Below are 27,396 nucleotides of genomic sequence, written 5' to 3'. Positions count from 1 at the left end.
GTGGTCTGTAGTGAGGAATGGAATGCAGTTTCTCGTCAATGAGAAGAGAATGAGCTCTCAGAAACGGTGCCTGTGAGCAAAGAGTGATTTGACAGACTGCCTCCCAGTGATCATTCACCACATCCAGCAATGTGTAAAGTATCTGAGGAGTCCGATTGAATTATCCCACTATGCGTAGGGAGCCTCTGTAGACACTGTGAGTCACTGCCCACCTTGACACAATTCAGTCTTTGTCATTTATTATTTGTATTTGATCAGGGTAATGAATTTAATATAAAGGCTGCCTTTATGGAATTGTCAAATCTTAAGTAAACAGCAAAATACCTGAGACTCAGAACCAGAGCTTTGTGAAGTGTCATGATGGAAGGGCATAGTTAATGTCAACTGTCATTCAAAAAATGGCTCTTTGTCCAAAGCATCCATTCTGAAAACAAATATGCAAAACCTAACAAAACTTCCTCAGAAGGGGCCCATACACAGACTGCTCTAAGGTGAAAGAATATTTCCATTTCTGATGCGTGTGTTTATGCTCTTCTTCATTCTAAAGATTCAAAGAAAGATGATATGATTCTTCTATTATATCAATGACACCCCTGAACAACAATGTACTGTGCCATCTTCCACAGGAGGCACATTTCTCCCTGTTTGTAATTTCCGGAGTAACTTCAGCTGTAATTTTCATGGAGCTTACATACTAAGAAAATGATCAAGCAATGTAAACACTACCTTATAATTATGCACCAAGAATCACAGGAAAAAAATCACAGTTGGATTGCTTTTTAAAATTTCAGTTAAATAGCTTCATTCAGATATGTGTCCTTTTATGTGCTTGAAATCATCTTAATCGTTCAATGTTCCTGGATCTCTAGCGTGAGACAGAGGAAAGCTGAGGTGAGGTAGTGGGTGGCATTTCAATAGCCAACAGCAGGTGTCAGGATTTATGCATGCCCTGTCATAGGGTTTTCTCACCAGAGCTCTGGTCTTTATATCACCTTGGCTTTGATTGATGCAGTAGTCCATTAATTTATAACCTTTAACCTACCAATCTTTTTAATTTCAAACATATTTTCCCCGAAGTTTTGCTTGCCCTTGCCTGTAAGCTGTCTTTAAACCCATAACCATTCCTGGACAGCATCGTTGTTTTTGGCAAACATCCAGCTCATGGTCTTTAGCTTGATTCAAGTCTTATTATTGCCACTTACCTATGCTTCTCACCTATTACACCACATGCTTAATGATTCAAGTCCTTTATCTGATTGAATTGCTCCTTGATGTTTGTAATGTGTGCCAATTAAATATCACCTGCAAATTCAGAAAATTACTCCTACAACAATCCACTAAGGAATTTGCATCTACATAATTTATGCTTCCAGAGATCTCTCCTCATCCTTTGTGTTCATTAGGGTTAAAACCTCCTGTCAACAACAAATATTTAGGGAGATGTTTTGTCTTTTTTGCATGTACAGTGTATGTGGTCTTCTATGACTGTGTTTCAGCACCACCCTACACTGGTATCCAGTGGACAGATATTGGATATTTAACATTCAGATTTGCAAGACTTCTTACCACATGCAACGTTTGAACTGCTTTCAGGACTACATCTAGTAAACTCTGGGAAACTCAATCAGGCCATTAATAAGTGTTTAGCCTGAAATACAAATTAACATCTTAGTCACTGATTTAAGATATCTACAAGGAACTCTTTTTTTTCCCCAAATAAATATCATGCTCTTACTCCTCCCTTCAAAACACTTGGTTTGCAAAACCACATCACCCTTCATAAGGTTCATTAGCATCCATGGCTGGGTAGCGGATGAGGAAGAGGGAAAGATTCTGATTTGGTGACTGACAAAACCTTGGTGAGTACAGATATTTTTGAGGTTTCTGTGCAGTCCTGAAAAGATGTGGAAGCAGGTTAAGATGTGTGTGCTCAACTTCCACACAAGATACCTCTGGCCTCTTTCCAACTACTAATTCTTTCTATAACACAGGAATTATGGGCATTCTGCCACCACAAACTGGACTTCCTCAGAGACAATGATGAGAAAGATGGCTCTTTGTTGTGCCTCCCTGCAGATTACTGACTGTGAGCCTGGTAAACCTCTGCCTTGCCAAGAGATATTACCAACTCCTCTTCCTGTGTAGATGATGGGGAGAGGGACAGATCAGCATACAGAAGTTTCTCTAAGCTATCCCTCAGAGGCAACTTTCTTTTTCTCTACTCTTTATCTTATCTACTAGCAGAAACAATGGCACCAGTTTTCCGAGCTCAGATGTAATAACTTGGGGGATTAAGTAATAACTTGGTGCTTGAGCTCCCATTAATCTAACACAGTTAATTGTGTTTTCATATGCTCTTTTTTACTACTCGGCACCACTTGCTTACATTCTAGATCAATAACTCTCCACTCCTAGACAGTTCCATTGGGCTGCTCATAAGGCACCACTGTGTCCCTATGTCTATGGTTGAAGTTCTGTGTCTCAGGTGTGCTTTTCTAGTGTGCTTTATTCTGAAGCCATTGGCACATTTCCGCTACTTCTGAGCATGTTTCATTCCTTCATTTCCTTTGAGTTTGCAGATCCTACTAGTTACTCCATAGCATATTAACTAATTTCTCCCACATCAGTTTTTCTGTTAAATCTATCCCTGTCATTTTATTATAGTAATCCCTTTATTTCCAAATAGATTATTTTTTTAAAGTATTCTTTCTCCTTCCAGTGACTGCTCAGGCCTGCTAAGCTATCTTTTTGAATTCTGAATTTTATAACACTTTTCTTCTATGTATATACCTTTTATATTATTGACTAGGTAAATGATAAAGTCTAAATTTTTGAACATCATTTTTGAACATTTTTGGAAAATCCATCTTCATAAGAATTTCCAGTGTTGCCTTCTACATTCTCATTCATTTTGAAGACCCAGATCAAGTGTTCTTTTCCATGCAATCTTTTCCTCTTCCCAGGGAGAAGCTGTTCCCTGGCCTAGGAGTTTCCATGATAGCCTATGCCATTTGTCACACTGTGTTGTTATTGTTTATTTATAGTTTATCTTCATGTATTCTGTGGAATATTTAAACCTATTTAACAATTATCTTATATTTATATGATATAATATGACATTAACCACCAGGCCGAGAATAGAGTATGTATTCAAAAATGTGTGCAAATGAATGGGTAAATATAGGGCATTCGATGTACTTGGCAAGGAAAAAGAACATAGTCTCAATCTTCTGCCTTGCACAGGAAATACTATGGAAATAAGTTCTCTTTGCTCTCTCTTCTCTCTTGTATATAATGAATATGATGTATATGTATATGATGTACATGTATATGCATATGTATATGATATGTGTGTATATGTATATGGTGTATATGTGAATGATGTATATGTATATGATGTATGGTGTTTGTATATGCATATGATGTATATGTATATGATATACATATATATATATTCATACATATACCTCATAAACTGGCATTTTCTTTTCCTTTCTAAAAATCACATCTTACACTTATTTCATATTTTATCACACTTTATATAGAACCTATTCAGCTTCAGCTTGCCTAAGCTTTCCTTGCTTTTCTTCCCACATCTTCAACCCCAGCGAATATCACACTTTGTCTTCTATGGTTGTCAACACTCCCATCACAGATTCTGTCTTGTGAGCATAGACATAGTCCACATCTTTTCAAACTACCCTTTGAAACTCTAAATTTATATATATATACGAAATCATTTTATCTTATGCGTATGGACATTTTGCTTTCATGTATGTCTGTTTTCCATGTACTTGCTTAATGCCTTAGAAGACAAGAACAGAATGTTCAATCCTCTGGGACTGGAGTTACAGATTGATTGGATCCTTCATGTGTGCACGGGAAATCAAATCCGAGTTCTCTTTAGCCTCCACATGTATGTATTTGTGTCAATGTGTGAATTCTGACCCTTTTCTTCACCTTACTGATAAGAAGGTTAAATTAGCATTTGGATTCTGAAACCAGACTGCCTGCATTTAATATTTTTTGTAGTTTTTTTTTTAGATATTTTTTATTTACATTTCAAATGTTAACCCCATTCCTAGTTTTTCCTCTGAAAATCCCCTTCCCCCTCTTCTCTCCCCCTGCTCCCTAACCCACCCACTCCCATTCCTGGTCCTGGCATTCCCCTATACTGGGACTGCCTGCATTTAAAACACGAGTCCTAATGTAGCTATGTGGCCACTTAAAGCTTGTTTGTTTTATTTTGTTACCTGCCACATTAAGGTGGAATTATCCCTTCTGTTGTCAGTATTAAATGTAAAAAAATACAAAGTACAAAGCATTGTGTTAGTGAGAGTCAGTTCTAGATGCATGCAAGTTTTTACCCCCACAGTCACTTCCAAATTGTTTTTTTTTAAATTTTGATGGATGTTAATTGCCAGCAATGTCACATATGTGAACTGAAATGTGTCTTTCAATCAAGTGGCATTTTATATAATGATATGCAGAACAGAAAGTAACTATAACTAAAGGTGTAATACAAGTTGTTCCTTTCTTTAAAAAAAATCAATCATATTCCATCATCTACTGTGCTGTTGCATTATTAAATGCCCTACTCCATTGCAACAGATTTCCTTTTGGGTACCCTGCCCACCAGGTTTTTCTTTGGAGACTATGATGTCATTCTGTTTATTTTCATCTGTGGTTTAAAATTTTATTGTGGATCTTACAACCTCTTCATATACCTGCCAAGTGTCGACACAAACAGATCTTCACCATGGACTTGTAAACATTTTGCAGCTTATTGTTTGCAACTTCATTAGTATCCTCATTATGACTTTTAATTTACTGCTTTGTGTATGCGTAACTATTGATAGTCTCTTTATAATTGTGATAATTATTCTTGCACATAAAAATGGACAGTAATTTACTTCTTACCCATTTCCCCTCCCTCCAGTTGTGTTTAGTCAACATGGTTTTTGTGGAGGCATTCAGCAGAGCCTATCTTGGTAGTGGACACAGGCATGCTATATTTGTTTGATACTGGGAACAGTGCCTCCTTCGGGACACAGTAGTTTATGGTCAGAGCCAGTGTGTATTCAGGCTGAGTTTCTGAATCAGAGCTACTGGCAAAAGAACGCTAATGTTTATACTGGGATAGAAGAGAGGCTGAAACCTAAGCCTGGAGCTTCGAAGTCACCTTGCTGCCAAGATAGGAGAGACTGCCTAAGAACTGGGACCACACCAAGGAAGCAGAGCCGCAGCAGAAAAAGCAAGTCCAAGGCCTGATGAAATGTGCCCGGATCTTGTCCCTGGCAGCTTAGCTTTGTGAGCCATTAAATTATCTTTTCACTTCAATTGGATTGTCATTTGCAACCAAAGACACCTAATTAATTTAACTTAGAAAATACAGAAAGGTTATATTTGAGATGAGAATGCCTTTTCAAGCCTTGGGAAGGAGCAAAGATGTGGAGGAGATTGAAGATAGAAGAGAAATGGGGCAAAGAAAGGCAGAGGGGGCAATTTAAATTCCATCTATATGCTGATGAGCCTCAAATGTATGTCCATTCCGGATACCACGTCTGAACTCCAGACTCTTACATCAAATTACTTATCTCACTTTCTGTTTGGATGACTCCGAGGAGGACAATCCACAGCTCTAGAGCCAACCACTGGCTCAGTCTCTAGTTCTCTTATTAGCTGTTTGACTTTGACCAAGCTTTTACAATTCTTATGGCTTTGTTCATTTTTATTCATCTCATAGGAAGAGTGGTTGTTTCAATTTTATGGAATGATTGTGAGGACTTCAGGTATCAACACTCGCAATATGTTGACTGATATTTTGCTTCTATATATCTACCGATACTCGCCTGTAAAATGTTAGTCTTTACTCAACATTCAGAATATTCTTCTCAGTATTTCCTTTCCTATTTTCCCCTACCCTAGTCAGGGTTATCATTTTCAAGTCAATTTCAGGGAGGTGGGAGTGACAGAATAGAATATTTTAAATGCCTAAAATACTAGGAGAAAAAGGCAAAAACCTTTAGTTTGGCCATGAAAATGGGAAGGTTTTAGACATGAAGTAAAACTTAGCAGGCAGTTGTTTAAAAAAAATCCCTGAGGTATAATCAGGATAATGTTGTCACCTAATGCTGTATGATGACATCACTTAACTCATTTCTTAAATATTGAGCCTTTAACAAGACCCGAAGAAATCTCAAATTGCCTTACAACTTAATATGGGGTACTATAATGATCAGGTAGACAAGTTTAAAAGGCTTTTTACATGTATTTTTAAAAGAACAAGAAAACAGAAAAGGGAGAAGAGGATGCACATCATAGACACCACTCTTTTGAATTCAGTGACAATGGGAGGCTTCTGTGGACAGTTTTTAAACAGACTCTGAAAAACAAATAAGGCGCAGGGAGAGCATCTGCAGAATACAGATGGATTCAGGAGTAGGTTTTACTAAGGTGAGACAGATTAAAGACTTTAGCCTTGAACATGGTGAATAAGAGAGGCAGAAGAAATCAGCAGGCATGTTGGTATGGCAAATTATTCAGAAACTTTAAAAGATCATATTCTCCAAGATAACTGAAATTCTGTGCTATGTTTTTCATGAGAGAAGTGTCTAGCTCATTCAGACTATTGCATTGTTATTATTCTCTGCAATATCATAATGGCTATGATAGGAAACTAGCTTAGATGTTTGACACCACATGACAGGATGAAGAAAATGAGCTATACACACACACACAACAGAATTGTACTTAGCCATGAAGAAGAAGGAAATGATTGCATTTGGAAGAAAATGGATGAAACTGGAGATCTTTATGTCAGGAGAAATAAAACAAGTTCAGAAGAAAATTCCTGCCATATGCAGAGTTTTGATTCAGGCCAAAGTTTGCCTGGTACATAAAGGCATTTGTTACCAAGCTTGACAATTTAAGTTCAATCCCCAGGACCCATGCATTATAAGGAGTAAACTGATTTCCTTAAGTTGTCCTTTGACCTCTTTCCATGTATTGTAGCACATATGTACTATCTCTCTATCATGTGCACATGTATGCACACACACACACATGTACATAAATAAGTGTAATAAGATGAATTTAGGTTTATATACATACATGTAGGCAAATAGGATGTGGAAATAGGGAAAGTAATAAGGATGAAATATTACATGTTCTTTTGTCATAAACAGAATATAGATTGGTTATAATCAAACACACACACACACACACACACACACACACAGAGAGAGAGAGAGAGAGAGAGAGAGAGAGAGAGAGAGAGAGAGAGAGAGAAATCAGAAACAGACTATGTAGACTAGACTATTTGGGGAGAGAAAGAGAAACAGCAAGATTATGTATGTATATGATGCATGTGTATATAGAAACTAGTGGTGAATGAGAAGGAAAGTAATTGAACCATTGTAGGTGGAGTGCATAGGTGATGGCACCTAGAGGAAAGCTACAAGTGAAGCTAGGAAGGCAATGGTAGCAAAGGATGTCTTTTTCTACTGCTGTGGTTGGGTAGATAAGATGGAAGAATTTCCCTTTGATCTTTCTTCCACCTCCCCATCTACCTATTAGTAAATCCTGTCAATCAACTTGCAAAATGTATGTTGAATTCATGTTTAAGCACAGCACCTGATAAAGGTTTACCAATCTGTCAGAATTGGCTAAGGAGACCAAGCGTAGTTTCCTTCCTTGCTTGTTTCCAGATTGATTATTCTGCTTAATCTTCACAGGGACTGTTTTCCACATAAGTGGACATTGTGACTCAGAGAGGCCATAGAGATTGTCTTCAGATAAAACCCTCTTACATAAATGCATAACTGCTAACCATGCCTAGCATCTGTTTCAAATCAAAGCTGTTGGGTTGCCAGTAGAATTACAGAGTAAATGAAAGGATATTGATGTCAAAGAGAATGAAGAGATGGGATTGACATTTTTCTGATTATCTTTTTTTTCTGATTGTCTTAGTATATTCAAGACATGATGCACTTTAATGTCTGTACCCATCAGATGGACAATGGGCCTCTGTTGATGATCTGAATGAAATGTATGGAAAACCTTTTCATTTTTTGTTGGTTATTTTATTTATTTATATTTCAAATGTTATCCCCCTTTTCAGTTTCCCCTCCACAAGACCCTATCCTCTTCTCCCTTCACCTCCCTCAGTTCCCCACCTGCCCACCCACTCCTGCCTCAGTACCCTGCCATTCCCCTATCCTGGGTCATCAAGGGGCTCCCCTCCCAGTGATGCCAGATAATGTGATCTTCTGCTTCATATCCAGCTGAGCCATGGGTCTCCCCACTGTGTACTCTTTGGTTGTTGGTTTAGTCACTGGGAGCATTGGGGGTTCTGATTGGTTGATATGATTGTTTTTCCTATGGGGTTGCAAAACCTTCAACTCCTTCAGACCTTCCCTTAATGCCCCCATTGGGATCCATTTTGAAATCAGTTATGTGACCCAAGCCTCTGCAGCAGGTTAAGAGTACTGTTATATGAAATGGTCATTGAGGAGTTACTTCAATTAAAACTCCACTGGAGTTCTAACCGAATGTTAGCAGCTAATGTGTCAATGTATAGAGTTTGATATCAAGGAGGCAACCAGATGAGGCAAAATATACATGTAAACTACCCCCAAATAACTGACTGACCACAAGAACAACCTACACTAGAAAATCCTAAGGAAACTGACAGAATGCAACAGGTAGAAGGCCAACACAAAGAACAAAGATTGCGTTGTCATTTTCTGTAATGGAAGATGCATAAATGTAAATTTTATTTTACTATCCAGTTTTCTCTTCACAGCATTCATTAGTTAGGACTGGGTGAGTCTGTTGGTCTAAATACCACAATCAAAATTTTTCTCTTAAGCTCCATCCTATGAAAACAGCTTTCATTGATTACAGCTGAAGTTTGGGGTAGGAGATATATGTATTCTTACCTTAAAAACAAGTTCTCCTACCAGTCCATTCCATGTCCCATCCTCTTGTGGGCTTCCATATTTGTGGTCCGGTGCAACATAAATTTCATAATTAAAACCCAGGTAGTTAGATAGGGCATCCAAAACATCAATGGAGAAGCCCTGGTATTTCTTCGGTTTTCCCAAGACATTTTCAGAGACCATTACAAAAGGCTCCTCCTACATTGGAAAAAAAAATTAGTGTCAATAAACATTGCTCCCTAAAATCAGAGCATTTCATGCTCTGAAAAAATTAACTTGGAAATAGGGTTTATACATTATTGATGCATCATGTTATTGAACTGTACTTAATCAGCCCATTTCTTGTCATCTCTCAGTTCATCACTGTCAGATCAAAACTGAGATGAATCATGATTTCAAGAACACGATTTCCTGTTTCTTGCTACTTGGATACAGCTTAAGATTCATCAACAGTTTAACTGATTTTAAAGAAGCTATGGTTTTACTGTCTCCATTAGATATTTTCTCCACCTGTGTGAAGATGGATAAAACATATGCGCAACTCTGAAAATAGCAAATATTCAAAAGATATAGTTGAATAAAATTTAGAATATCACACATACTAGAAGTCATTTGGCAAGTAGTTTTACAACTTTGATATAAATATGTTTCATTACAAAAAAAAAACAGTTTCTCTACTATAACTACTATTTAAAAAGCCACCTTTTTGTTAAACTAATTCAGCAAATTTGACAAACTGGTTTTATACCCTACCTCTTTCATCTTTTCACATGCTTTTATTTTTAATGTAATTTAATATGGTACAATTCTCATGCATCCCAGGATAACCTTGAATTTACCAACCTCCTGGTCCTCCTCCAGAGTGTTGGGGTTACTGGTCTTAGCCACTAGTCCTAGTCTATGTAATCCTGAGGAGCAAACCTAGGGTTTCAGGCCAGTAAAACAGGTACCCTCTCCCAAGTCTGACTTTGCTCCTGATAAAGCTAACACATTGGCTGCTCTCAGTTTAGAACAGGTGTTAATCATGCAGTTGTTTTGAAACATGCTGGCAGATGACAGAAGATTCAATAGTTCATTAATTAATTTCCTAAAGTTCTGAGAAATCATTCAAACACATTAAAATTTAGAGATAGCCATTGTTAGTGTAAATAGTCCATGCAGCACTTGGGGAACAATTTGGGTAGAAGCCAGTATATACAAAAATTTCTTCTTTGAATAATTTTCCTATAGAGACATACAAAGAAGCCATCTTTGATATGCACAATAATATTTTGATATTTGTTCTTTTCCAAAAGACACAAGTGAATACTCTGTAAAGATTGTCTCTATTTTGGGGATATTAAAAAAGTATCCCCAGAAAAATGGTTTCTTTCTCCAGGTCAACAAGCTTCATTTACTGATAGGAATGTAAACTCAGAAAATCAGCACCAACTTTGATGTTTCCTAACAACATGGATACTATGGTATTTGTCTTGCATTTGCCATGGTGGTTTCTGAAATTACCATGTTTCTTCACAGTTAAAGTTTTATCTATGTATTTATTTTAAAGATATATTGTCTTAGTATTAGATCAATCAGTAAGTGGACAGTAATAGTAAAAGACAATTAAAGACTATGTAAAAGACACTCATTTTACATAGTCTCCTACATTAGAGCCACTAAAAATACATGCAACCTATGGCTCTCTGTAATGCTCAGTGTGGCCATGTGACTAATTTGAGCTAATGCACTATAAGCCACGTGATATGTGCACCAGTTCTTGCTGTCTTTCTGTGACATTCTACCTTGAATGAGCATAAAATGGCTGGTGCCCTGGAGATGAGCCCAGATGCTACAGAGAAACAAGGCAGAGTGTTGTATCTCTGACACTTGAGCTGTTGTACCAGACTAGAATTGCCTTTCTTGGACTACATAATATAGTAAAAAAATAAATTCCACACTTTTTGTTGAGCTACTGATTTTTCTGTGATGTAAATATTCCATCATAATGGCTAATGGTTGGTTATTCGATCAGTAGATTAAAACTCCTGAGAATAAATACACTTTGTCATACTACTGATATTTTTACTCTTAATGGTATCATATAGTACATGATTGTAAAGTGTAATTTCATGTGTTAATGTTATATGTGAAACACATCCCATCTTGGTAGAAAATTCTTTATACACTTTAAAAGTTTATAGTAAAACTTTCAGGGCCTATAAAGCAACTTGGTAAATAAAGACACTTGTCTCTAAGGCTAAAAACCTGAGTTCAACCTTATAGACACACATGAGAAAAGGAGAATGTGACTTTCATGTGTTTTCTTGTGACTTCCTCTATACTGTTGTGGAGTGTATACTGCCTTCTTCCCACCAAAATAAATACATATATAAATAAATATAATGAAAATAAAATACAACTTCTTAACAAATGTTAAAGCATTATACTCTTCATTTGTGTTTGGGACAGAACACATGACTAACCAGTGACTACATATGACAAACATTCTGAAGTAGCCAGTGAGGTAATTAGAAACAGAAAAAATATGAAAATTATAAATTAATATCAAATTTTAGGAACATGTATATATGATCAAAGTCTAATAATTAATAGGGCTTTGCAATCTTGCATCATGGTTTTAAGTGATGATTTAAAAAATGAACTTATATCTTCAGTTGTAGCTTTTTCCAGTGCAGTGTAAGTTTAAAAAAAAAATTCATGAAAGATGGTGCCTGACTCTCTTGCTAAAACTATTTAGCCCAGGGAATTCTTTATTTTCATGGGCCTGCCTTGCATAAAACTCTTTTCGGTGAAACAGCAATTTAATCACTAGAAAAAAGGAATACATTTTTATATAAGTGGGTCCTCAGACTGTGTGAACCTTCACCTTGAGCCTGAGTTAGAGACTTCCAGAGCCAATACAATCTCCTGCCTGCCCATTTATTAGGTATTTCATCTACTGCAAAGATCTGGGACTAAACTTGTAGTACAAATCCACTGGCCTGCCTACCTGATAATCACTTTCCTATTCCTCTCTTCTGTGGGGCCTCACCTCGTTAGAGGCCCTCCAGAGCAAGTCCCTCACTCTTGCCTGTCTGCTACAAAAACTGTGTTCCAACCTGCAACCAAGACAAGTCTTATGCACATTCCCAGAGTAGCCAAGGTTTGAAAAATCAGTGACATCAAGCTGATCTACAGCCTTGTACACTGGAGTAAAAGCATGCATAAACACACCAAAAAGGCTAGTGCAGATGCCCATACCAAAAAATGCCATTCATGACAGAACTCCAGGAGCCTAAATCATACCACAAAAGCACAAACAGGAAAAAGCGACACACTGTCTCTTCCAGGAACTAGCATTGTCATCCTAGTTTACCCTGTAAAAGCAGCTTAGCTTCTGCACTAAACGATGACTTCAACATAACAATTACAAATATACTCAAGGAACCATAAGAGGATCTGAATACATTTCTGAACACAGATAGATAGACCAGAGTTGAGCGAGAAAAAAAAACACTTAAATATATGAAATATATATTTACTTCATAAATATATGAAAATGGAATTTAATAAAGATGTCCACTCTCTGGAGAAAAGCTAGATTCAAATAAAATTTGAAATAAATGAAAAACTCAAGAATCTTTTAAAAAGAAAAGCTAAGAGGGAAAACTCAGCAACAGATTTAATCAAGTGTGAGAAGTGTGAGACTGAATGTTGGGTAGAAAAGACAAGAAAAAAGAAGAAATGGCTCTATCAATCAATGAAACTGTTAAATCTAAACAATAACAACAAAAATGCAGGTGCAAAGCATCCAGAAACTCTATTGATAAAGTAAACATTCAAATAATAGATAGAGATGGAGGAGAAAGGCAAATCAAAAGCAAAGAAAATATTTTCAAAAAATAAAAGAAAAATTCATATATTCAAAGAAAAAAAGATGTCCTATCAGGATGCAAGAAACCCACAGAACTCCAAATCACAGGACCAAAAAGAACCCCTGGAACAAATAACAATACAAACAACAAACATACAAAACAAAGAACAGATAATTAAATAAGCCACAGAGTGTCACTAAGTGACATATGAGAAGTTCTTTAGATAAAACCTGATTTTTCAGTGCATACTTTAAAATCCAGAAGGCCCTGGTCTGATGAACCACAAGTTAAGACCACTCTTGCCAGATAATATTACTATATTCAGAAAACCTATCAATTGTTATAGGAGGAGAAAAGGAAACATTTTAAGGAATTATGATTCCTAAGTCAACTTTACAGAGGCTACTTCAGTCTGAAAGAATATGAAACACACCCAAATAGGGGCAGGGAATAACTGACTGCAGTTAGTCAAAATATATCTTAGGAAAGAACAGGAATTAATAAACATTGTTCAATAATAACTCTCAGTGTTAATGATCTCATTTTCAATAAAAAAGACAGTGACACATTGAATCAATAAAGACAGCCCATCTTTTTTTTTTTTTTTTTTTTTTTTCTACATTCAAGACACACACCCCAACTTCAAGGAAAGTTTTTATCTGAGAGTAAAATGTGAAAGACTCATTTCAGGCAAATAGAACCAAGCAAAAAACAGGTGTACCTGTTTTAATGTTTGAAACAAATGTTTCAAAGCAAAACTCATCAGAAGAGATAAGAAAGGATGTGCCAAACTTATTAAAAGAAAACTTTACTAAAAAGATACTACAATTCTAAACATTTTCACAACAAACTCGGAGACAACTAATCTCATAAAAGAAATATCACTAGTTCTAAAATCACAGATTTTCCTTAATATAGAGAAAATATGCAGCCTAATACCCTCCTCTCACCATCAGCCATATGTAAAATCTAGAAAAAAATCTGAAGTTAAATGACATCATAAGTCAAATAGACCAAACAAACATTTATAGAACATTCCACCTAGACATTAAAATAAACCCCTTTTTCTCAGCAGTCTATGGAATGTTCTCCAAAACTGATGACATAAAGAAACTTCCAACAAATACATAAAAATTGAAATAAAGTCCTGCTTATCATTGGACCATGTAGGCAATAAAGCTGGATATTAACAGTTATCAGAGAGTATACAAACTCATGGAGACTAAACAGAAAACTACTGAATGAAAACTACATCTAGGGAGAAATAAATAAGGCAATTACTGCCCTGCCCACTCTCACCCCCGAAGAGGAAGAAATGAAAACAAAGCATACCAAAATCTTTGCGATTGAGAGAAGGCAGAGGGAAGAGTAAAGTTTATAGCACTAAGAGTCCATATCAAGAAACTGCAGTGATTTCATATTAATAACTTAATAATACTTAAAAGCTTAAAAATAAAAGCAAATAACACTGAGAACAGATGGGAAGAAATAATCAAACTCAAAACTGAAGTTAATGAAATAGAAATGAAAAATTACAAGGAATTAATGGGTAAAGAGTTGGTTCTTCAAAAAATGAATAAGATTGATAAACATTTAACATAATTAGCTAAAGAATAGATGGGGTATCCAAATTAATTATATTAGGAATAAAAAGAGCAACATTACAAAGGACAACTAGGGAATTGGAAGAATCATAAAGTCATACTTTTTAAGTCTATAATCCTACCAAGCTGGAAAAATCTAAAACAAATAAATAAATCTCTAGATATATATGACCTATCAAAGTTAAATGAAGATGAAGTAAATAATTTAAATAGACCAATAACATCTAATGAGGTAGAAACAGTAATTAAGGATCTTCTAACTAATAAAAGCCTGGGGCAAATGGGATTCAGTGCACAGTTCTACCTTCAAAGAGGAGCTCACAACAGTATGCAAATTATTCCATAAAAGGAAAACCAAAGGAACATTTCTACATTCTTTTTCTGATACCACTCTTACCCTGACACTGAAACCAGACAAAAACATCAAAAAAATTAAATTAGTATTATTAAATAGTATTATTTTGTTTAAATTTTGATTATTAAATCATTAGAGATAAATGTTTTTCCATACAAACATATAACAAATACACAAAAAAGAGCAAAATAAAACAACCCCAAACACCCTCAATATAATACTTACAAAATAAAGTAAAAATCCATAAAACTCATTGTCTAGCACGTTGGGAGAAAGCCAGTTTTCTATAATGTGACCCCTGGTATATTAATCATGGTTCAGGGCAAGCTTCATACACAGGAGTTTTTGGCCAATATAAACTGTAATCAATGGGATTTTTTTTAAAAAAGAGAAAGGACTTGAAGTTAGAGAGGTAGGAAAGTAGGGAATATATAAAAAGAGATTGGAGAGGGATTAAAATATAAAAATTAAAAATATGGGATGGAAAAACCTTAAAAATAAAAATTAAGATATGTACTACATTATATAGAGCAGATTTTAATAATAAATGCATCATTATTTTATATGAATAAATTATAGATAGTAGCATCCCAATGCATATTTGGATATGAAATACTAGCTACACCCTTTCAGTTTTGCTGACCAATCTTTACAGCAATTATTTAACATGCTAAATTGCTATAGGATGTTATACTTTCTTTTTTTCTTACTTTTCTCCCTCCACCTATATTAACCATAGATTCTTTTCTGACACAATATAATCTATTCCTCCCAGTTCCTCCTACCTTCCCTCCCCTGTGGATACAGTCTCTGTCTCTCGTTAGAAAAGATCAGGCTTCTAATAGATAACAACAAAACATGATGGTATAAAATATAAGATAAAGCAAAATCTTTACATTGAAGTTGGACAAGTACGGCCAACAAAAAAATAAAAGACTCCCAAGAAAAGGCACAAGAATAAGAGACCCACTCACTTAAACATTCAGGAGTCCCATTAAAGTACTAACTGAAAGCTATAGTGTGTATGCAGCAGACCTGTGTGGGCCCTCTGGTGGTTGCTTCCAACTCTGAGTTCATATGAACTTTGCTGGGTTGTGTTACAGTAGTAGTTCTCAACCTTTATAATGCAGCAACCCTTTAACACAGTTCTTCATGCTGTGGTGACCCCAATCAAACAATTATTTCATTGCTACTTTGTAACTGTAACTTGGTACTGTTATGAATCATAGTGTAAGTATCTGGTATGCAGGATAACTGATATGAGATTCCCAAACCAGTTCCACCCACAGGTTGAGAACCACTGTTTTAGAGGGCATTCTTTAAGTGTGCTTCATCCCCTCTGTCTCCTGAACTCCTCCTCCCTCCACTTCTGCTGGTTTCCCTGAACTCTGTGGGAAAGGGTTTGATGAAGACATATAATTATATGTATGTGTTCCAAGGTCTCTGTCTCTGTCTCTTTCTTTAGCTCTCAATCTCTCTCTCTCTCTCTCTCTCTCTCTCTCTCTCTCTCTGTGTGTGTGTGTGTGTGTGTGTGTGTGTGTGTGTGTGTGTGCACGCATGTGCGCATAATATCTTGCTATGGTTCTCTGTATTTGTTCCCATCTGCTATAGGAGAAAGAAGCCTTTCTGATGATGGCTGAATAAGCGGCTGATCCATGAGGATATCATTAAGAGACATTTTACTGTTACTTTTTTTAGAAAAGTAATATTTGGTTTTACCCTTGATCTCTGAACTATCTAAACTCTTCTTCTTGGTTACCCAAGCAATGTCAGTATGGGTTCAAGTTCATGGAGTGAGTCTTTAGTCAAATCAGACATCAATTGGTTGCTTCCACAAGATTTGTGTAACCATTGTCCTACCACATTTTTCAGGAATTATAGATTGGATATCAAAGGTTTTTTTGGTTGAGTTGTTGCTTAGTTTCAGTAGCCTCTTGAGTGCCTTTCCAAATTACAGACACTAGAACATGCAGTTCATGTAGGAACAGGCTTGATCTCTTGGAGTTCATTGGGTTGTGTGGATGTTGTCTTCAATGATAGGGACTTTCTATGATAGTTTGTGGAGAACTATCTATTGTCTTGGCAACAGATACCAAGTTGTTGTTGTTTGGGGATTTCCCTTGTTTTTTTCTTGTTTTTTTTTTTTTCTCTTGTTTTTACGATGATAAATTTCTTCTCAAAATAAACTTTAATTCCACTTTTAAAGTAAATAACTGATACAAATAGATGTATCTCACAGGTGTGTTTTCAAAATCTGTTGCTAGTAGCAGCAACTAGAATAGATAAAAAGCTCTAAATAGAAGTGATAATACTAAGGATCCTTTTAAGGAAAGTTGATGAATTATTGATGAACATGCCTTTTAAATTTTATACCCTAAATAAACTTTTATTATATCCTTTTTTTTAACCCAGATCAATGTTTTAAAAGCTTAATTCTTAAGCCCCATTACAGATTTGGATCACTATTCATAAATTCTAACTCAGGCCCATTGTTCTCTAGAAGGACAAGGAGTCAATATATCAGAGAGATAAAGGCAAACAGTGAGATTAGATTAAAGCACTGGGAACTATAATAAAGGAGATACGTGTGCTCTGCTGTGGCAATACCTTGCTTGATTGAAGCATTTTTATATATGCACCTATTTTCAAAATTTATGCACTCATTGACATACCCATTTAATATCCATTGAGCAGCTACTGCTTCAAATCTTGTACTTAATAGAGTAGGCTGATGTAAGAAGTCATGCATAGCACCACCAAAGAACTATAGCCAGGAGAAGGATACGTGCTCAATGCACTGAAGATATGCAGAATGCACAGCAGAACTGGTGCCAAGAAAGCAACAGAGAAAGAAGGTACAAACTGCCAGGAAAAGAATAATTATAATTTAGGAGCTAACAGTTACCTCCTTTTAATAGATGAGCAAACAAAAATAGTATTACTTCGAAGACATAGTAGGTTATAGAAAAAAAGAGACATCAAAAGTTGTTCTCTTCAACTTGGCTTGTCTGAATTTCATATTTTGCCAAGTTTTGCTCAAAAGCCAAGAGTATAAACTTACACAAAATTTCAACACAATTTAGATAGTGTTACAGTAATAGTGCCTCTAGAATCTGAAGGGGGAAAAAGCAAGATAAATAATCTAACAACAATCATATCTAGATGATAGTCCCCTTTGAGGGAAATTCTCTATTTGAGGCCTCACACGATTGCTTCTTAGGAGTTTTAAACATAGTGTTTAAAAAAAAAAAAGAAAAGAAAACAAACAACAACTACAACAAACCAACCAACCAACCAAACAAACAAACAAACAAACAGAAGACTGGAAAACTGATGCAAAAGGTCCAATACTTCAGACTGTAGAAACAACAGACCAACTTGAAGACTGCAGGATGTCTCTGGACAACAGCTAGAATTTCAGATATGAGGTCTCAGGCAAGAGTACATGTTTAGAAAATGAGTGGAAAACATTTTACCTGCCAGAGAACTGAAATTTATCTGATGTGTCATCTTGTTTAGAATAGGAGTGTTCAGAAATTTGAGAAGGAGAAAAGATAATGGCCTAATTCTGAGCATAGTGGCTGAGTTTCTTATGGGATTAGAATCCAGCAAAGAAAGAATTCATGAACTGAAATAGGTAGAACCTGATAGAATAAAATTATAAAGAGAAATCTCTAAGTGAGAAAAGATAGAGGAGAAACAGAGTCTGAGAACTTGCAATACTGTGAAGCAGGTGGGGAGCTAGGACTGAACACTCACTCTTGCCGGCTGTGTAAACCAGCAGAAGTACTTTGGGAAACAGTCATACAGATGGCAGAGTGTTGAGATATTCATACACAAGTTAAGCACTTCTGCTCTTGAGCAATCCCTAGACAGATCTCTCTTATGCAGATGTTTACTTCTTTGGCTTAGGTATATGATAGAAAGAAGCATTTTTTTATGTCTAAGAATGTCAACAGGATTATTAATATAGATATATCTGTAAGTATTCAAAAAATCCCAATGCCCATCAAAATGGAAAGGTAAAATACACCGTGGTGTACTAATGGATAAAATATCAAATAGCTTAAAATGTAAGGAACTGGAACAGTACATTCGCATGAATACATTTTAATGACTTAATGAAAAAATTACTAAGACATCATATCTTAATCTCATTTATGGCATCTCCGTAGCCAGGTGCAATCCCATTAGTTAAGTATCCAGGCTTTCACAGTGGGCACGCTGTAAAGAAAGTCAACCCTCTGATGGCTAAGCACAGGAGCCTGGGAACAACGAAATCAGGAAAATGCAAGAGAGTAAGTGATTCTTGTCACAAGAGGATTTCTCCTTTTTGATCTGAACAGGTATTTATTAATGATTCATGATTTTTTTCTGTACATATGTGTCTCTTATTTACTTTCCCTGCTCCCATGATTAAATATCGTGACAAAAATCACTTAAGAGAGAAAAAGTTTATCCCAGCTCACAGTTCACATCATAGTTATAATTGTGCATTAACTTGAAGCAACTGAATATACTAAAGCCACAGTTGTGAGTATAAATTAATAAAAGGTTTTACTCACGTCATTGCTTTTTCTTTTTATTCCATTACAGCTCCTGCCAGGGAATGGGACAGCACATAGTGGACAAGTCATCCCCTCTCTATTACCCTAATGACAATACTCCTTACAGGCACACCCAGAGGCCTGTCTACCTGGTGATGCTAGAGCTCCTCTAGTTGACAATGGAGGCTAACCACAATTATCCTATATTGTTCAGTAAACAAAAACCAAGGAGTATGTGTGTGACCAGGGGCCAAACAATGCGGTAGGTATAAACCAGTTAGTTGTTTCTTTAGTAAACAGCTTCTGTGGAAGAATAGAATACTATGCAATAATAAGGATACAGAGTTATATGTCCAGTGAGAGCAGATGAAGGATCTCTTTGCAGCTGCCCAGATGACTAGAGTTTGTAGCCTGTTTCTATTTAACCCATATTTTCAAAGTCTAAGTATGTAACTCTGAGTCTTTTACCCCAGGGACAGAGGCAGGGGATTGACGGGAGAGGAAAGCACAAATTCCTGCTGTTAAAACTCATTTTCCAGCAATTAGTTTCAAAGAATATTAATAAGACTTGATTCTAAACTGGTGCAAACCTGTCTGAGATGAAATGAAAACAAGTTGCAGAGCCCAATAAGCTGATCCTTTGTGTGACAGCTTCTCTAGGTGTAGGGTTCTGTAACTAAAACAACAACTGCCACAGAATGGCAGCCCTTTCAGAATCTGAGGACACTACCTTCCCGATCTGTAGACCTGCCTGTAGAAAAGGCAGTTGCAAAACTGGAGCACTTTTATACTATCAAAGATGGATTCACATCACTTGTAACATCATTTGATAATAACTTCATAATTCTGAACTTGTATTCAGTCACTTAAAAAAAAATCTCATGCTAATTGCTTAGCTGATTCAAAGCACTGTGTGTCCCTTGCAGATTTCGTGGTTAATTCTTACTGTAATTGTTGCTGGTAACAGAGGTTTGTTTTAAGTATGGTATTTTTGATGAGTAAAATCTGCAAGCTCTCCTGCCAAAGCTCTATTAAGGATTATTAGGAGCCTTCATAATGCATGACTGCCCAGAATGTCAGGATGGCCCACACCAGGGACAATTTGCTAGAAATGCCTTAGAATTCTGCTCACACACAACTCAAAGCCATTATGGAGAGAATGAGAATATTTCTAAATGGCTTCTTCAAAAATGTTGTGCCATAAAACATGATCTTAGCTGTAGCAAACAAGAGTTCTGTTTGTGCATGGTGGGAGCTCACATTTTGCTTAGTGGTAACACATTCTACTTTGATATATGCAGAATTAATGACTACCATTCCCCTCGGGGGGAAAATTCATTATCTCATCTAAAGAATATATGAGTATTTTGTAAGTTCAAAAGAGCAGAAATAGGGAATTTGTTACTAAGGCTATGAGGATAAGAAATCAAATGTAAGGAGCTGCAGGAGAGGAAGGAGCAACTCTAGGATTACGAGGGACATATCCCCAGAGGCTCAGGAGAGAGAAGAGCAGATACAGTGAAAACTGAAGGAAATATGGCAAAGGGAAGTTTTGTAGGAAGATCTATCTGACAGAGAAGCAGCTGCTTCACAAATATGGGATTGAACTTAGGGTTTTTTTTTTCTTCTATTTACATATGGACTGTTTGCCTATGTATGTATGTAAGTATGTAAGTATGTATGTATGTATATATGCATGTATGTGCACCATATGAAAGCATGTTGCCTGTAGAGTCCAAAGGAGTGTGTTAGATGCCATGAAACTGCAGTTAAAATGGTTGTAAGCTGTCATTTGGATGCTGGGAACCAAACCCAGGTTCTCTGCAAGAGCAGCAATGCTCTTAACCACTGAGCCACCTGTCCAGTCAAAGCTTAGTTTTAGTAGTCATTGAATATATACATACATAATCAGACAATAAGATTATTTTATTAGTGGCAAAAGTTAAATAATATATGTACATTTGTATCATACACACACACACACACACACACAACCTCAAATGTTATATATTATTTCTGATTTCTATTTTGTGCTCAATTATTTAAGTGAAAAATAAAACTCTTTAGTTTGGAGGTAAAACTATCAGTGTGCAAAATATTTCATTTTTAAAAATGAAATCTGTGATTTTAGTCACCGCTTTCAAAAAGGCCACATTTTACATGACATTAGAATCTAAAGGAGAATGAGCAAAATTTACTTTTGAACATGAGAATTTGAAATAACAGTAGTATTCTATAACTGGGGATGAAAGGTTCTGTAGGCTCCTAGGTGATTCCTCCAAGGTTCAGCTCATTGCTGCTCCTGACTGCTTTCCAGAGACTACAGCCAGAAGTGCACAGTAGCGTTTGTGCAGTGCACAGTGAACTCTGAAGCATTTGTAAAGGCCACCAGGGCAGATAACTTTTAGAGGTCCATTATCTGGAGGAAAATGCACAACAGCTTCGGTGCAGAGATGGGCTGTACCAGATGACAGAAACCAGAGGCTCATCTGAAAAGACCTCAGAAACTTTTGACTCCAGATTGACAGTGATATTTATAAACTCTAGCTGATATGTCCATGTGCTCATTATGATATTATAAAAAAATTAGTGATCAAAATTATGACAATAAGTATTTCTTGACAGGATACAGAAACATTTAATAAACACAAATTGTGGCTAATTGGATATACTAAAGATACAGGCAAGAATTGAAATCAAACTCCAAATAAAAATTTAAAAGTATTTTAGAATAATGATATATTTAACCAAATCAATGAACACTATAGAGAAATGTCAAAACCTCAATTATTTATTTATGAATTGAGTGCTAATTCCAAATACAAGCTAATTGTAAAGTGGTAAACAATAAATAAATGAATATCTTCCCTTCCTATAAGCCTACTTGATAGAGAAATGGAAAACAATGATACCAAAAAATCTTATGTGGACTATATGGAACACAGCCGTAAACAAGTTCTTGCATGTGGTGCTTTGGTGTGCTTTCTAGTGCTGTGATGGAGACTCTGACCAAAAGTAATCCAGGGAAGTAAGGGCATTTTTTTTATCTTATATATCCCTTGAGAATGGTTTAAGGGAATTCAAGGCAAAAACTCAAGGTAGGAGCCTGGAAGCTGGAATAGAAGTAGAGACCAGAGTGGAATGCTGTTGACTAGCATGTTACTCAGGGCTTGCTCAGCCTGCTTTCCTCTACAACACAGAACCACATGCTTCAGAGTGGCATGGACTCGAGGGCACTGATCTCTTCCACATTAGTCATTAATCAAGAAAACATCCCACAGATTTGTCCACAATCTATTTGATGGAGGCATTTCATCAACTCGGGCTCCCTTTTCTCAGATAAACTCCATCTTGTGGTAAGTTGACAAAAGAGAAAAAGCAAAGATCAAGAAGACCACCAGCACACAAGGTAATGCTTGCTGAGAAGAACAACTAATAACCCTAGGCAAAGCATCTGTGAGGATGTGTTCTAAGAGCCTCTACCAACCCAGCTTTCACCATGGAGGATGAGTGTATATACTCTGAATGAGAGTTTCTGGGATACTTTTGAGAGAAGAGACATTGTGTGTTTGGAGCCAAAGGCATAAAAGTGATGTGTCTGTGTAGGGCAAAGCTGAGAGAGTTTGAAGGCCATTGTGGTAAGTTTACATGTTCCTTTAGCAGAGATGGAAAGCTGTGAAGATGTGTAGCAAGAAGATGGGCTCTGAGCAGGGGATGGACATGGCGTGACATTTTAACAGTCAACTAGACCATGGATGGTTGAGATTCAGAATTGTCACGAAGAAGCAAGAGAAGAAATTTCCAAATCACTACTTGCCAGGGAAATCTAGGTGTGTGTGTGTGTGTGGTTTTTTTTGTTTTTGTTTTTGTTTTTGTTTTTGTCTTTGTTTTGTTTTGTTTTGTTTTGTTTTGAGGTGGATCTGCTGTGATTGGCAGTTTGGGGTTTGTTTTTTAAGGCTTGAAGTTATCACCCTAGGTTCCTAGAGATCCACAACAAAGGCTTAGTATTGGGAAGAGGGTAGGCTTTGGAGAGTCTCCATAATGCTTTGTATTTGAAGTGTGTATCATTTGTAATTCTATTAGAGGAACTAAAGTTTTGAATCAATAAAGGAAAGTCCTCAAGGTGAACATTCAATACAGAATCAAAGAGAGTATTTGTAAAGACCCAAAGCACTGAATACAAAATTAATACACATTCAGAGGTAGTAGAAGGAAAGGAGAAAATTGGTACTTGTATAAAATCCTGAAAAAAATTACAACTTACAATCACTTAAAAGAAAAATAATAAGTATTATAAAAGTAATAACTATTAAAATCATTATATCATTTGGTGCTTAGATGCTGAGAAGGCATAGTTTAATAGCAAACATTGACAGTGAACTACTTACTTTTGTTCTCTTAAAAAAACCTTTGGGGAATTCAAATTAGAATAAGAAAAGCCATTTTATTTATCTTTTATCAGATTGGCAACCATGAAAGAGAATGCTAATCTTTTTGAGCAGCATGTGGGACATGGGCTTCTCAGACACCAATTAGGCAAATTCAAGTCAAAGCCTGTATACCAGCTCATGCCAGTAAGCCCTCCAGGTGGCAAATAGTGACAAGAGAATCACCATGAATTTGAGGCCAGTCTCTTATAGAATGAGACTCCACCCCTTAAGCACTATCTCCAAATATGAAGGGAAAGCTTTTCCATAACACATATTTACAATCACAAAGTGAATACCTCCAAATATTCTTTCGTTTTGGCTGCAAATCCACAGCTCAGGAAAGAATATCATGTGAAGAAACAAATCTCAAACAAGCTTAAGAACGTATCTGAAAAATAATGTACTTTAAGTTTCCTGTGTGTGTGTGTGTGTGTGTGTGTGTGTGTGTGTGTGTGTGTGTGTAAACATCCTACATGTTCCAGGAATTGGACTGGGAAGTTTAGAGAAGTGTAGGCAAGTCTGTTGTATGACTTCTTCTCCCTTTGTGCTTCCAAAGCCTTCATACAGCCATGTGTTCAGAGCTGGACTTCAGGTCATTTTTATTAGAAATGAGAATCTCAGTTTAAGAATAATTTGTGTCTCTTTGTGTGGCAAGAGATTCAAAATATCACTGTAATAAAATTGCTTTTGACTGCATCCCTACAGTTTGATGAATGAAAAATAAAAATGTCAAGTTATAGTAGTTAGAATGCTAGCCCTGCAAGACAATCCTGTGAATAAGCTAATGGATATTCGAATTGGCTATAAAATCTATTCATTAAGTATCTGAGAAAGCATTGCTCATACCTCTTAGGTGAAATTCTCTCATTATACTATAAATTGAATGTGTATATTGCTGAATGAGAATAAAATATCCAAAATTACCCACAGCATTCACAAGCTTTAAAATAAGTAATAATAATGTAAATAATAACACCACAAATATCCTATAGGATATAATCTGCATGAAGTAATTTAAAATGATTTTGTATATTAATGTCAAATAGGTCTATTCATTTGATACTATAATTGCTTTGATTTTTATAGATAAGGTAACTTAGTTTAGGTTGTGACAGACATTGTGTGTTTTATTGATGTATCTACTTATTCCTGTAGGTGAGTATAAGTTTGTATGGAGATATTTGTGCACACAAAGGACAGAGGTCCATACCAGGTGTCTTCCTGCAGCACTCTCTATCTTATTTCTTGAGACAAGATATCCTACATTGGCAATCTATTGATCTCTTGGGACTCACCAATTTCTGTCTCCGCAGTACTGAGGTTATTGACATTTGATGCTGCGATTGGCTTTTATGTGGGTATTGGAGATTTAACTAAGGTTTGCATGCTTGCCTGATAGTACCTTTACCCAACAAATTGTCATCCTGATCCATATACAGTGAATTTTATTTCACCATGAGTTACAGGACTCTTTGTCTATCGCACATCCTCTAGGAAAATTATATTTGGTGATGCTAATGCTTATCTTCTAGTTTATCTAAACTTTTGTTGTTGAACGTGGAATCATCTTTTCACTAAACAATATAAATAAATGAGTCTGAAACATGAAGGAGAGGACAAATTGGAAAAAAAATACACTAACCAAACCCCTTTCTGTGAAGTGTTTCCTTACTCTCATCACCAATTCAGTTTTCAGAAAGATTTTATGTTTTTATTGCTACGCTCTGTCAAATGACAGAGAGCTAGAATTTGAAGGCTGAATATGTAATATTCCTGAATTAACAAAGCTAGAGATAAAACTTAAAATTGAATCCATGTTGGTTGGTGCCACCCCCACGCTATCTTCACACAATCTCTTTGGAGAGGGGCCCAGAGGACTCTCCACTCTGCAGGCACCGTAGCACACCAGAGACCTTGAGATCACTGGTGAGTGGAACTCAACATCAGTTCCAAAAAGCCCAGAAGGTCTTGTGCTAGCAGGAACAGGGACAATGGTCACTTGCCCAACCAGTGGCTGAGGTTTGTTCTGGTCGGCACCACCCCCATGCTATCTTGGGCACAATCTCAGCTGAGGGCTCCAAGGTCCCCAGAAACTCTCCACACTGCAGACACCGTAGCACACCAGGGATCTTGAGATCATTGGTGAGTGGAACTCAACATCAGTTCCAAGAAGCCCAGAAGGCCTTGTGCTAGCAGCAACAGGGTCAAAGGACAAAGGCAGGCCCTAGCACACCCAGAATCTTGTGATCACTGAGACCAGTCTATGCAGGAGAGCAGGTGGGCAGCAGAAGCAACAGAGCTTCTTGGACAGGGTCCCTTTAGGCCTTCATCCTCAGCTAGGAGACAGAGCTGAGACCCAGACCACTTCCCTGTCATGGAAGTTGGCCTCCAGGGAGGGCTCTGACCCCAGAGTTCAGGAGGTGGATCTGAGCTCCAGACTTCTGTGCACCTTCCATACAAGAGGAGAGCTTGCCTGCAGAGAGTGCTCTGACCACTGGGACTCAGGAGAGAGTTTGTCTCCCAGGAGTCCTGACAGAGACTAAAGAATTACAGGAGGAACAAGCTCCAGCTAGAGACAGCTAGAATATCTAACACTGGAGATTACCAGATGGTGAAAGGAAAATTAAATAATCTTACTAACAGAAACTAAGACCACTTGGCCTCATCAGAACCCAGTAGGCCCAACAAAGCTAGTCCTGGATACCCCAACACACCCAAAGAGATATATTCAGATCTAAAAATCATATCTCATGATGCTTGTAGAGGATTTTAAGAAGGCCGTTAATAACTCACTTAAAGAAATACAGGAGAACACTGCTAAACAGGTAGAAACCCTTAAAGAGGAAGCACAGAAATCCCTCAAGGGATTACAGGAAAACATTGTTAAACAGGTAGAAGACCTTAAAGAGGAACCACAAAAATCCATTAAAGAATTACAGGAAAACATAACCAAACAGGTGATGGAATTGAACAAAACCATCCAAGATCTAAAAATGGAAGTAGAAACAATGAAGAAAACCCAAAGGGAGACAACTCTGGAGATAGAAACCCTAGGAAAGAAATCAGGAACCATAGATGCGAGCATCAGCAACAGAATACAAGAGATGGAAGAGACAGTCTCAGGAACAGAAGATTCCGTAGAGAACATGTACACAACAATAAAAAAAAAAATGCCAAAGGCAAAAAGATCCTAACCCAAAACATCCAGGAAAACCAGGTTACAGTGAGAAGACCAAACCTAAGGATAATAGGTATAGATGAGAAAGAAGATTTCAAATTAAAGGCCAGTAACCATCTTTAACAAAATTATAGAAGAAAACATTCCCTAACCTAAAAAGAGAGATGACCATGAACATACAAGAAGCCTACAGAACTCCAAATAGACTGGACCAGAAAAGAAATTCCTCCCAACATATAAGGCAGGCCTATTAGAATTACACCAGACTTCTCACCAGAGACTATGAAAGCCAGAAGATCCTGGACAGATGTTATGCAGACCCTAAGAGAACACAAAAGCCAGCCTAGGCTACTATACCCAACAAAACCCTCAATTACCATAGATGGAGAAACCAAAGTATTCTATGACAAAACAAAGCTCACACAATATCTTTCTATGAATCCAGCCCTTCAGAGGATAATAATGGGAAAACACCAACACAAG

The 27,396-nt window shown here is 36.7% G+C and overlaps 1 protein-coding gene across 2 annotated transcripts in view; it reads right to left on the bottom strand.

Annotated features, from left to right (window-relative positions):
* The window catches only part of Grid2 (glutamate receptor, ionotropic, delta 2), a 1,448,316-nt gene that overhangs the window by 375,180 nt on the left and 1,045,740 nt on the right, over nucleotides 1-27,396 (bottom strand). For both annotated transcript variants that reach the window (NM_001370966.1, NM_008167.3), the window contains exon 10: nucleotides 8,943-9,140. In NM_001370966.1, coding sequence (NP_001357895.1) covers nucleotides 8,943-9,140 — 198 coding nt within the window. The remainder of the gene's footprint in view (nucleotides 1-8,942; nucleotides 9,141-27,396) is intronic.

Source organism: Mus musculus, chromosome 6 (assembly GCF_000001635.26).
Source record: "Mus musculus strain C57BL/6J chromosome 6, GRCm38.p6 C57BL/6J".
NCBI lineage: Eukaryota > Metazoa > Chordata > Mammalia > Rodentia > Muridae > Mus > Mus musculus.
This window is presented reverse-complemented; position numbering and strand designations above follow the sequence as displayed.